Raw genomic sequence first — 13,035 nt, 5'->3', positions numbered from 1 at the left:
GGGAACAGAAACAGATCAAAAGAAATCCCAGGGTCCTTGGTTTAGGGAACTCCGGATGAAGTATACAGCAGAGATGTGCGGAGGGGCACATGGAAGGAGGTGTGTGGTCTCCACATTCACACGGTGACAGAACAACGCGGCGGCAGCTGTCATTTAGATTTGATTACCCATTTATTGTGGTTGTTCTTAAAGAGCGAGGCCATCAGAACAGAGTCCTGGAGTTTGCTGACCAAAACCGAGTCAGAGGAAGTATCGTGGGTCTTATTTGAGAAAGCAGAGCCTTGGTGGCAGGTTTTTGTTTGTCTTTTGTTTTGTTAACACAGAGCTTTCAAACCTGATGCTCTGAAGGAAGGTAGAAAATATTAATGGAAGAGCTCTGCTCCAAATTGCACCTGGAATCTAGTGACCCGGAAGACTAGCATTTGTCCTATAAGTCTCTCAGAAATTATCTTTCCTCTTTATGAGAAAAAAAAAAAAAATCACAGGCTGATCTCTATGAGTTTGAGGCCAGCCTGATCTACAGAGGGAGTTCCAGGACAGCCAGGGCTACACAAAGAATCCCTGTGTCAAAAAACAAAACCCACAAAAAAGCCAGAGGAAAAGCGAAGCAGATGAGACACGCCAGAAACACCACACACTGTCACAACCACCATGGTAAGCAGGGGGAATTCGGCAGGTAGTAACGGTCTACGAATTAGTAACACCACTGCTTCGCGCCACCAGTGGAGACAGCAATGATCCCCTGGAGTGGAGGATAAAGACAGAACCGTAAAGAGATTGCTCTATTTGACTACAAGTCTACGAATTCATTTCATAGGCCGTTCTACTTAGGAACAGGAGAACGTGGGCTGAAGCTTTCCATGCGGTGTGATTCCAGTAACTAACAGTAGGTGGCAGTCAAGAGCCCTTTCTTACAATGAAGAAAGAAGATTAAAAAAAAAAAAAAAGCTTGAGGAAGTAAGTGCTTGAATTTCTTATTGCTGTGCCGGAGAGGCAGGTTGTCTTGGTAAGTAAAACAAATTACTTTACTCTTCTAGAAATAAGGACAGTGCTAGTTGCCGTGTGGAAATAGAAAACGTCTCTACAATCCAGTCATATGTGTTTCTCTAAGTAGGCATGCTTCTGGTAATTACTTACTGGGACTGTGTGCTTTGAAACTAGTATTTGTCCAACCTAAATCAGAGAAAACTTTCATCTTGTGTGATTTGTTTTCAAGATGTCGTGTGTGTGTGTGTGTGTGTGTGTGTGTGTGTGTGTGTGTGTGTGTGTGCAGATGAGTCAGGAGTCCACGTGTTGGAACTTACTACCTTCTGTGAGGCAGAAGACAGAGGAAGCTCAGGCAGACTATGGCATTTGCCCTTTGGGAGGAAACTAGGGTTGGATTTGATCAGATCATCAGAGTAGAGGTCCATGATTGAATACTGGTGGCTTCATAAGAGCAGAGGCGTGACCAGAGTACATACATCTGTCCACATCTCTTGCCATGGGATGCCCCCCCCCACCAGCTGTGCTGGGATTCTGCTATTGAGGGAGGTCATTGCCAGATGTGACCCCTTGGACTGTGGACCAAAACTGTAAGTAAAATTAACTTCTTTTCTTTATCAAGTAGTCTGCCTCAGGCATTTCACTATACCAATGAAAACGGTCTGTGCACTGTAATCCAGCTTCTCCGGGAGAAGAGCTGTGATGTACACACCGCTCCTTGTTCACGGTGAGGGTTATTTTCATTTTCATTCTGGGTTAGTCTTACTAGATACTCTTGTCTGTCTTCTCAGACTGTGGAAACTGTCCTGGGGAGATAGAAGTCAAGCTGGAATTGTACTCTCCAAGCCACATTCAAGTTGCTCAGTGCTGAAGTTCGCAGAGTCACATAGGAAGCCGACAGAAAAGCTCTTGGCCTCGGCCCGGTCCCTCCAGCGGTGGTTAATAGTTACTCTAGCTCAGAGAAAACTCTTCACACATGTTGGCAGAACTAAACTTAATGAGCCAGGTTTATTGTCCCACGTAAGACCAGCCAAACCCTGATTTGACGTCCCCAGAGTTTCGGAACGCAAACACTATACTTCCGTGTGTCATTTGCTAGCAGCTTAGCTTGTCCTGGATCACAAAAATGGACACAAATGTATCTGAAGACTTTTAGGCTTTGAAAGTCTCCTTTCACTGTGCAATTAATGAATCATCGTTTCAGTTAATGGTAAAACAGTTTTGAGAGTCTAAGATAGATGGGGGAGTCGGTGACTATGGCGACGTTGCTCAGCAATGTTTTGGCAGGGCCTGGCACTGCACACCTGTCATCCCAGCATTCTGGAGGCTGAGGCAGGAGGGTCACTGCAAGTTTGAGGCCACCCTGCTCTACATAGCTACAAAGTGAATTCCAGGATAGCCAGGGTTACATATTGAGAGGTGTCTCAAAAAACAAAAACAGTAACAAAAGAATTTAGTTTTGTTTGGACAAGAAGATCTAGACATTGATTTTTCAGTGATTTTAGCAATTGTATTATCTCTAATCTATGACTCCAAATAGCTAAAATTATCTAAATATCTAAAGATATCTACAACAAATATCTAAAATTCATCTTTTTACACATGTAATTCTTTGATTTCTTTAAAAAAACATGTATTTTTTCATTTTGTGTATGTGTGTGTGTGTGTGTGTGTGTGTGTGTGTGTGTGTGTGTGTGTGTGTGTTTGCCTGTGCACATGGGGGCGTCAGAGGACAGTTTGTAGGGTTGATTCTCTCCGTCTACTGTGTGGGTCCCGGGAATGGAACTCAAGTTGTCAGGGCTGGTGCAATGGCCCTTACCGATCAAACCATCTCACCAGCCCTGGTATTTTGATGCCTTAATTATACAAATGAAAAGTGGTTTCATAAACTGAATGTCTCCAGTAATGACTTGAAGTGCAAGGGGTCAGTTGCTTTAGATGAGACTAGAGCTGGAGCACGCTTTTTCCACATCTCGGGACAGGCTGTTTCATTACCTACTTGGCCATAGGCAGATGCTAACCATTTGAGGTTGCTGCTCTTAAGAGAACAAAGATGCTCCATTCTGCCCGTGGTGATCTCTGTCTGCCTCAGACACTCTGCCCGACAGTGCTGGCCACTGCTTCATTGAAATCGGGGCTTGACGTTGGGGAAAGTCTCTGATGTAGAGGCACGGGTGAGAATAAGCAGGGAAGCCCAAGTGAGTCTTATACCCAGCTGTGTTTACCCTGAGCTGATTAAAACATGCAGTTCTGCCCTGCGATCCTGAGCCCTGGCCACTATCCAGGAATTACCCAGGAGGTAATTGGGTATGTTTTGATTCTCATTGTCTTTGTAAGATTGGGCTGCCATAACAAGAATGGTGGTGGCTTATAAATGACAGGACCTTGGTGTTGTTCATGGTAGAAAGCTTGCCTAGCCGGCCTTGGGTTTGATTCCTGGGGCTACACGCAAACATACACACACACATATGCATGCACACACACATAAATAACAAAGTAAGAGAAATTTGTCCTCATCGTTCTGGAAGCCAGAAGTGCATGTTGAGAGTGTCCTATGCTCAGGGGGCAGGCAAAAGCCCTCTTGTGAATTGTGGATGGCCAACATCTCGTGTCTTCCTGGAAGGACCAGAGAGCCCTATGAAGTCCTTTTTGGGAGCACTTCGATGCCGTTCATGAGACTTTCTGTCTTCACGATCTTAGGTTCATTACCTTCCCAAGGGTTCCAGGCCCTAATCCCACCCACTTGAAGATTAAAGTTCAAATGTAGCTTTCTGGGAGCCCAGGCAGCATCATAACACCGACGTAAATACTGTCGTCGTGTGAGGAGTTCTTTGGGAAGCTGGAGAGGGATAACTGGAACATTTCTGGGCCTTTCCCAGGGCAATCAACGCCGTGAAAAGGCTAGCCTTGCTTTTCACATCCCCTTAGATGCTGTCATCTTTCTTGCCCAGAGTCTTCATGAATGCAGCTGGTGAAGAAATCAGGTCAGCCAGCGCATCCGTGGACAGCCCTACAGAAAGATCAGCCCCGAGAGAGCACTGGGAGCCAGGGAGGTCCGCATGTCTGGCCTGGGGAACTTGCATAACACAGGGTTCTCTCTCAGAATTGAATTCTTTCGATCTGTCTGTGCCGTTGGATGTTTGGTGAGGGACATGTGGGCAGGGATCTGGCTCTCTGTTGGTATACTGCTGGCTTCTTTTCTAATGCCATCCTAGGGCGTTTTAAATCAATTCTCCGAGACAACCGCAGAGCTGGGCAGTCTTTCCTTAAAACGCCTCTCACGTTCATCTCAACACAGCTCCCTCTGTTCCCACACGTCACTGGAAAGGTGAGCACAGGAGAGGAGCTGAGGTAGTGTGGGCTGATAATGAGAGCGATGGACACAATCCCAAACACGGCCTGGTACTTCAGAGGAGGAAACATTCCTTCAATGAATGAACTAAAAAGATTTTCTGAAGCTTTTCCATCCTCAAACCCCTCCAGTATTGCCTGGATAAATGAATGAATGAATGAATGAATGAATGAATGAATGGATTATTCTTATGACTCAATTTCCTCGTGGCTCTTAGGATTTATTGTGGTTTGAATGCGAAATGCCCCCCCCAGGCTCATGTATTAGAACACCGGGGCCCCAGTGGGTGCTGTTTGGGGAGGTTATGGAATCTTTAGGAGGTGGAGTCTTGTGGAGGAGGTGTCTGTCACTGGGGGTAGGTTTGGAAGCTTGATAGCCAGCCTCACCTCACCCTCTTGCTCTCCCTCTGCCTCCTGCGCATGGATGAAAATGTGACCAGCCAGCCTTCCCGCTCCTGCAGCCTGCCTCCTCCGCCATAATGAGTCTGTCCCCCTGGAGCCAGAAGCCAAACTGAATCCATCCCTCCTTAAGCTGCTCTTCTGGGGATGTTTTACTCATAGCAGCAAAAGTAACTAAGATGGCATTTAACCCTACTTCGTCGCCACGACCAGCAAGGCCTAGAGTGATCTCGGCTCTGCTGCCTCTTGCGTTTGCTTCACCCCAGGCTAACGCTGGCCTCCCTGCTCCTCAGGCCAGGTCACCTCAGGTCCATCTCAGGACTATACTTGCCCTATATTTCGCTGGAAGGGCTCCTCCCTTAGCTCTCAGGCTTTCTTTTGGTTTCCATTCCAAGGTCGTCTCAAAAGGCTTTCTCCAGTGAATCAGCCAAAACTAATTACTTAGCCTTGCCTCAGACCTGAGGTTCACCTGATTCATTTTTTCTAGATCACACTTAACCACTGCATGAAATTAAAACTAGTTATTTATTAGCAGGACTCTGTTCTGAGAGACAGGGTTCTTCTTCACTGTTCTATGTCTAGATCCTAAAGCACTGACATAAATTGGCTGGTTACATGAATGGATGAATGAATGAATGAATGAATGAATGAACGAATGAAGGAACGAATGACCTTTTACTGTGATCTTTATCAGCTTTTGAGTAAGATCAAAGATACGAGCAAAACTTGTACAGGTAACAACAGTAATGCCAGTGATGCATGGCAGCTCTGACTCTGTCACCCAGGGGTCTCTTCAGAAACTCACGGGACACCTGAACTTTTCATGTCAAAGCATCAAAACGAGTCTCAGCCTTGGTTCTAAATGAGTGAATGAGAAGGTCAGAGCCAAGGGAGTGTCTTGTTAGGATTGCTGTTACTGCGACTGTGATGAAACATGATCAAACGCAAGCTGTGGGGCAAAGGGCTTATTTGGTTTACACCTCTACATCCATAGTCCATCCCTGAAGGAAGTCAGGACAGGAACTCAAACGGGGCAGGGACCTGGAGGCAGGAACTCATGCAGAGGCCACGGAGGGGAGCTGCTTACTGGCTTGCTCATTATGGCCTCCTCAGCTTGCTTTCTTATAGAACCCAAGACCACCAGTCCAGGGACAGTACTACCCATCATGGGCTGGGCCCTCCCCGTCAATCACTAGTTAAAAAAATGCCCTACAGGCGGGTCTTATGGAGGCATTTTCTCAGCTGAGGCTCCCTCCTTTCAGATGTCAAATTGTTGTTAAACTATCCAGTATAAGGAGTTTCCGTGGACCATCTGTGTTCCAGTCCTACAGCTCTTGCCATAGATCATCAGGAATGTAGTGGCTTAAAACAACAGCAATTTATTCTGGAGGCTGTAAGTACAGACATCGGCAGACATCGGCAGGGCCGTGGTCTCTCTGGAGCCTCCTCCAACTCCTGCCGCATGCGCAGTTGTTCGGGGCTAGCAAGGTGGCTAAGAGGGTAAAGGCACTTGCTGCCAAACCTGACTAGCTGAGTTCAATCTCCAAGGGGTCTCACCCGGTGGAAGGAGAAAACTGACTCCCACAATTTGTCCTCCACACACGCACCATGGCACATGCACAGTACCTATTGTCTATCTATCCACCGTCTGCTGACTTTATCACTCTTCCTGGTTTGGGGTTGTATAACTCCAAAGAATGTAGCCTTCATTTTATGAATCTCTAAGAACAAACATTGTTTAATGCCTAACTTAATGTAATCATTTAATGTGAATTTTTTCCTAGGATCTGTACCTATGTCCAGATGCTCTGAAGAACAGCATCCACCTCAGGAATGTCTATCGCCATACAATGACTAAGACAAATTCCATCATCTTCTATTTTATCATTGTCTTAGAACTGATACTTATCAAAATCCAGTTATCTGATGGAAGTGAGCTCATCATTAGGAGGCCAAGAGCAAACCTCACCCATGTGCCCAAAGACCTACCCTTGGCAACAACTACTTTAGACATATCACAAAACAATATATCTGTGCTTCAGGCTTCTGACATCGTCTTGCTGTCCAAGCTGAGGGTCTTGATGATGTCCTACAACAGACTCCAGTGTCTTGATATGGGTGTTTTCCAATTCAACACGGAACTGGAATATTTGGATTTGTCCCACAATGAGTTAAGGGTGATCTCTTGCCACTCAGCAGTCAATTTCAAGCACTTAGACCTCTCCTTCAATGCATTTGATGCCCTGCCCATATGCAAGGAGTTTGGCAACATGTCCCAACTAGAATTTCTGGGACTGAGTGGTACTAAGGTACAAAATTCAAGTGTGCAGCCGATCACTCATTTGAATATTAGTAAGGTTTTGCTGGTTTTAGGAGATGCTTACGGGGAAAAAGAAGACCCCGGGAGTCTTCAGCATGTCAGCACTAGGAGCCTGCATATTGTTTTCCCTGTGAAAAGAGAATTTCGTTTTATTCTGGATGTATCAGTCAGCACTGTAATCAATCTGGAACTATCTAACATCGAGTGTGTACTTGAAGATGAGTGCTATTATTTCTTAAAGGCTTTGTCAAAGCTTGAAAAGAATGAGAAGCTGTCAAATCTTACCTTAAACAACATTGAAACTTCATGGAATTCCTTCATGGGCATCCTCCAGTGTGTATGGCATACACCCGTCAAGTATTTCTCAATTTCAAACATGAAACTACACGGTCAGCTTAAGCAACGAGATTTCGATTATTCCAACACTTCTCTGAAGGCTTTGTCAATATATCAAGTTGTCAGTAATGCGTTCAGTTTATCACAAAATTACCTATACAGTATCTTTTCCAATATGAACATCCAAAACTTCACAGTGTCTGGAACACGCATGCTCCACGTGCTTTGCCCATCCAAAGTTAGCCCATTCCTGCATTTGGACTTTACAGATAACCTCTTAACAGACTTGGTTTTTGAAGACTGTAGAAACTTGACTGAATTGAGAACACTTGGTTTACAAAAGAACCAGTTAAAGAAACTTGAAAAAATAATTCTTATGTCTGCGGAGATGACATCTTTACAAAAGCTAGACATCAGCCAGAACTCTCTAAGCTACGGTGAGGGGGAAGGCCTGTGCGCCTGGACTGAGAGTTTGCTAGTTTTAAATTTGTCTTCAAATATGCTTACTGACTCTGTCTTCAGATGCTTACCTCCCAAGGTCAAGGTCCTTGACCTTCACAACAACAGAATAATGAGCATCCCCAAAGATGTCACCCACCTGCAAGCTTTGCAGGAACTCAACGTTGCATCCAATTCTTTAACGGACCTTCCTGGATGTGAGGGCTTCAGCAGCCTCTCTGTGCTGGTCATTGAGCATAATTTAGTTTCCTACCCCTCAGCAGATTTCTTCCAGAGCTGTCAGAAGATTAGGTCCATAACAGCAGGAAACAACCCATTCCGATGTACATGTGAGCTGAGAGAATTTGTCAAAAACATAGGCCGACTATCAGAAGTGGTAGAGGGCTGGCCTGATTCTTACACCTGTGACTCCCCAGAAAGCGCTAAGGGGACCCTATTGCAGGACTTCCACATGTCTGCATTGTCCTGCGATACTGTTCTGCTGATTGTCACCATTGGGGTCACTTTGCTGCTGTTGGCTGCCATCGTGGCTTTCCTCTGCCTCCGCTTTGATCTGCCCTGGTATCTGAGGATGGCGTTTCAGTGGACACAGACCCGGCACAGGGCCAGGAACATCCCCATAGAGGAACTCCAGAGGAATTTCCAGTTTCACGCTTTTATCTCATACAGTGGGCATGATTCCACCTGGGTGAAGAATGAATTACTACCAAACCTAGAGAAAGATGACATCCGGGTTTGCCTCCATGAGAGAAACTTTGTCCCTGGCAAGAGCATTGTGGAGAATATCATCCATTTCATCGAGAAGAGTTACAAGTCCATCTTCGTGTTATCGCCCCACTTCATCCAGAGTGAGTGGTGCCATTATGAACTCTGCTTTGCCCACCACAATCTCTTCCACGAAGGGTCTGATAACTTAATCCTGATCTTGCTGGAGCCCATTCCCCAGTACTCTATCCCTAGCAACTACCACAAGCTGAAAACTCTCATGGCACAGAGGACTTATTTGGAATGGCCCACGGAGAAGAGCAAACACGGACTTTTTTGGGCCAACCTAAGAGCAGCCATTAATGTCAAGCTGGTTAACCAAGCAGAAACCACGTGTCACATACAGAGATAAGAATTTTCTCCTTATCAGTGGTGCTGCCTTGGACAGTTCTGATAATGGTGCCCTGGCTTCAACATGAACCTAAAAATGATTTTGACGTTATGATGGAGACTTTTCTGCTTTCAAGCCCCAGTTTACCACTGGTGTGTGGTAATAAAAATCAGTGGAGTGCTATAATTTTAGGTCTTGCTTTGGTCCAGTATTTCCTATGTTCCCTTCCCTCCCTTCGGAATGATAATGTGTATCCTGTGCCATTGTGCTGGAAATATGTGATCTGCTTTTTGGGGGGTTACAGTTAAGAGATTGCCATGAGTCCCAGGAGAGACTTTGGGCTTTGAAACGGTGCCAATACTGTGATAGACAATGGGGACTTTTGAAATTGGACTGAACACATTTTTGCATTATGATATGGCCACAAGCCTAAGGGCTCAGGGAATGGAATGTGGAGGTTGGATTAGTAATGGTCCCAATAGGTTCATACGTTTGAATGCTTGGTTACTAAGGGGTGGCACCACTTGATAGGGATTAGGAGGTGTGTCCTTGTTGGGGTGGATGTGGCCTTGTTGGAAGAAGTGTGTCACTAGGGGTAGGCTTTGAGGTTTCAAATGCTCAAGCCAGGCCCGGTGGCTGTCTCTGCTGCCTGTAGATAGGGATGCAAAACTCTCAGCTACTGCTTCAGCACCATATAACTGCCTGCATGCTGCCATGCTCCCAACCATGATAATGGACTAAACCTCTGACACTGTAAGCGAGTCCCAATTAAATGCTTTCCTTTGTAAGAGTTTCTGTGGTCACGGGTGTCTCTTCACAGCGATAGAACCGTGATAAAGACACTAGCACAAGATGGCAGAAATTGGTGGTGCCATTTGAGGGCAGTGTCCGTCAATAACTTTACGTGTATTAAAATTTTGAGTAGACAGCTATTTGAGAGTGTGGTGAATGTTATCTCGAACACAACATATACATAGAAAAAAATGAAACAAATAAAGCGAAAAACTAATAAATATGGTACTAGATTGTCATGGGGTATGCTGTTGCCGTGAATGATGTGTCAGGATTTAAGTAGAACATAAGGTAAACCCTGAATAATTTACCAAAAGACAAATGTTGCTGTGGGAAAAGGGAACCAGTGAGTTACAAGAAATGCTCTTTTCTGGTAATATTTATCTATGTATTTGTGCATCTGTGTGGATGGTGGGTGACACACGCCACGGTGTGTGTGTGTGTGTGTGTGTGTGTGTGTGTGTGTGTGTGTGTCAGAGGACAACTTTGTAAGGTCGGCTCTCCCCTTCACTTTTGTATGGGTTCTAGGGACTGAACTCAGGGACTGTACAGAAAGTGTTTTCGTCACCTGAGCCGTTTTACCAGGCTTCTTTTTGTGTTTGAGACAGAGTCCTATGTACTCCAGTCTGGCCTTGAACTCATTAGATAATTGAGGCCAATGATCCTCTTGCCTCAACCTCCCCACTACCAGGATTATAGACGTGTGCCACTGAGCCTGACTGTTTTCACTTTTCCATGGCAGATGTAAATAATACAGATACAGCAGTGTGCTGATAAATGCCCCACAATGGCCTTCAAGGGGGAGGGGGGCTTTGAAAAATTAGTAACACTCTTCATTATTTTATCTAGGAATTTAATAAGATAATGAATAAAATTCCAATTTTCTGATGGGGGTTTGCCAGTTTTGTCACACACACACACACACACACACACACACACACCCTTCATGGTCAATTTCAAGGTGTCAATGTGACATCATTGAAGGTGGAGTTGGAAAGAGATGGGCATGAATGTCTTAGTACAACGTTTTCACCATGCTGATACAGTGGACAGGAAGGCTCTCTAGGGCAAAACCATGGTGAGTGCACAGTAGAATGGTCAGGCCCGACCACGGTGGGCACACAGTGGAATGGTCAGGCAGTGAAGAGCTTAGAGTACTTACTGTTTTTTTGTTTTTAAGGCCATTTGTTCAAATACCAAGTAGACACAACTCCATTTTCAGTGTTGGCTGCTTTTAACTGTCTCACAAAATCCTTGAAAGATAAAAACTGGCTCTCCTAAGTGAATATAAACCGGATGTATTAGAAAAGATCTGAGTAAGCATGACTCATTGTGTAGTGGGGTTTTCCCCCCACATTCAATGTAAAACAATGGCAGGTGGCTTCCATGCGAACTAGGGAATCTTGGGGGAAATCCTTGAGCTCAAGTGCCTGACAAGATGTTTATCACGTGCCTGAGCTCTGCAATTCAGCCTCGGATCCACGGTAACTCCCGGTTACAGTCACAAAGATAGCTCTGCTAGGTATTGGGTGAGGCTAAGTGGTGTGGACTTGTCTATCACGCACATGACTTGGCTTCCATCCCCAGGATCACCACAACCACAAACAAGAACAAACTGTTGGCGCTGGGAAGCAAGCCAGACATGGAGCTCACCCCTGAAATTTCCAGAACTCCGGAAACTGAAGCAGAGGGTTGTAAATCTGAGAATACCCCTGGCTACATGCAAGACCCCGTGCCTAACAAAACAAAACAAAACAAAACTCAAACGATGAAAGGAAGAGGCTGGAGAGACGAGTTGGTGGGCAAAGCGCTCGCCGCACTTTGCTGGGTGTCCAGAGACGTCAAGTGGATCACCAGAGCTCGCTGGCCAGCCCGTCTAGTAAGTTTGTCAGGAGGAGGTTCAATGAGAAACTCTCCCTCAAAAAATAAGGTGGAGAGTCATTTAGAAAGATATCTGATGTCGACCTTTGGCCTCCGTGGACATTCACACGGATGTGCACGCCCACGTACATACCACACTCCCACACAAACTCTCACAATGAAAACAAGCTGAGAAATACAGACTCAGGCTTTCCCTCCTTCCTCTCTCGCCTTTGTTAACCCCTTATTCACTCTCTGTGTGTAAAGATTTTTTATATGTGTGTGTGTACGTGTGTGTGTGTGTGTATATATATATATATGTATATATATGGAGAGAGATATAGAAATATAGATAGATAGATAGATAGATAGATAGATAGATAGATAGATAGATAGATAGATAGAGTTCACCCGCCCTTTAAAGATGTATTTTGTCTCTAGTCCCTTTCCTCTGGTACCCTTTCCTTTCCCTTCCCTTCTCTCTCCTCCCCTCCCTTCCCCCCCAGTCACCTCCCCACTGCTTCATGGGTGCCACAAGGTGAGTAACTTCTCTTCATAATGATTTCCATGCCATGATGTTCTGCTTCTCACAGACCCCAAGTGACAGGGTGATGGAACCACGCACTGAAACCTCTATAAGCCAGAATAAAGTTCTTCTACTGTAAGTCGATTTTCTCTGGAGCTTGTCATAGTGACTGGGTGCAGACTAACACTTGTTTTAAGGATTCAAGGATTCCCTTCAATAGACAGTGTCTACTCACGTCTCATGTTCTTGCGACTGACTCCTGGGATTACTTTCTTCTTCTGATCACTTTGCTACCCCACCTAATTTGAGAGGCAGAGTAACTGGTCTGAACCTGGAAGTAAGGCACCGGCAAAGTGTTCCAAGATGCTCAGGAGCCAGCGTGGCATTTCTGTGAAAGAGATAAAGAAACATGAAACACCTGATGGTCCAGCGACTCTACATGCAGGAATATACATGTTTATACTCCCTTTTCATAGCATCGTTTTTCACCAGAGTCCTAAGGCAACCCTGTGGTGGTAATCTAATTGTACTGAAATATTATTTTGATTGTATGTTAATAAATAAAGTTGTCCGGGGGTCAGAGCTATTAGAGCCATAGCAAGAGTGTGGCGGTGGTGGCACACGCCTTTAATCCCATAGATATCTGTGTGTTCAGGGTCAGAGCTATTAGAGCCATAGCAAGAGTGTGGCGGTGGTGGCACACGCCTTTAATCCCATAAGATCTCTGTGTGTTCAGGGATATAGCCAGCATTGGAGACATATGCCTTTAAGACCTAGGGGGCTGTACATTCAGACAGTGACGAGGCAGTCATGTGTTTGGGTTTACAACCAATGAGAAGGCAGAACAACATACTATAAAAAAAACGAACAGACAGGAAGTAGCTCTCTTTCGCGAAGCTGGGACAGCAGGAG

At 45.3% G+C, this 13,035-nt stretch overlaps 1 protein-coding gene across 3 annotated transcripts; it reads left to right on the top strand.

The window, feature by feature from the left end:
• The first annotated feature begins 922 nt into the window (after window positions 1-922).
• On the top strand, window positions 923-9,735 carry Tlr1 (toll like receptor 1). Of its 3 annotated transcripts, none has more exons than XM_076546333.1 (3): window positions 954-1,006; window positions 5,997-6,127; window positions 6,519-9,735. In XM_076546333.1, exon 3 carries the CDS (start codon window positions 6,585-6,587, stop codon window positions 8,964-8,966), a length of 2,382 nt encoding a protein of 793 aa, XP_076402448.1. In that variant the 5' UTR covers window positions 954-1,006; window positions 5,997-6,127; window positions 6,519-6,584; the 3' UTR covers window positions 8,967-9,735. The 3 variants fall into 3 exon arrangements, with proteins under 3 accessions (XP_076402447.1, XP_076402448.1, XP_076402449.1); XM_076546334.1 differs by lacking the exon at window positions 954-1,006 and adding an exon at window positions 1,062-1,574; XM_076546332.1 differs by lacking the exon at window positions 5,997-6,127 and having other exon boundaries at window positions 923-1,006.
• The last annotated feature ends 3,300 nt before the right edge of the window (window positions 9,736-13,035 follow it).

Source organism: Peromyscus maniculatus, chromosome 10 (genome assembly GCF_049852395.1).
Source record: "Peromyscus maniculatus bairdii isolate BWxNUB_F1_BW_parent chromosome 10, HU_Pman_BW_mat_3.1, whole genome shotgun sequence".
NCBI classification, from domain to species: Eukaryota; Metazoa; Chordata; class Mammalia; order Rodentia; family Cricetidae; genus Peromyscus; species Peromyscus maniculatus.
Note: the sequence above shows the minus strand (reverse complement) of the source record. Positions and strands in the feature narration are given on the sequence as shown.

Bases quoted from the DNA above. Each gene is read 5' to 3' on its own strand.
- Tlr1 (XM_076546332.1), top strand. From the start codon at position 6,585: ATGACTAAGACAAATTCCATCATCTTCTATTTTATCATTGTCTTAGAA.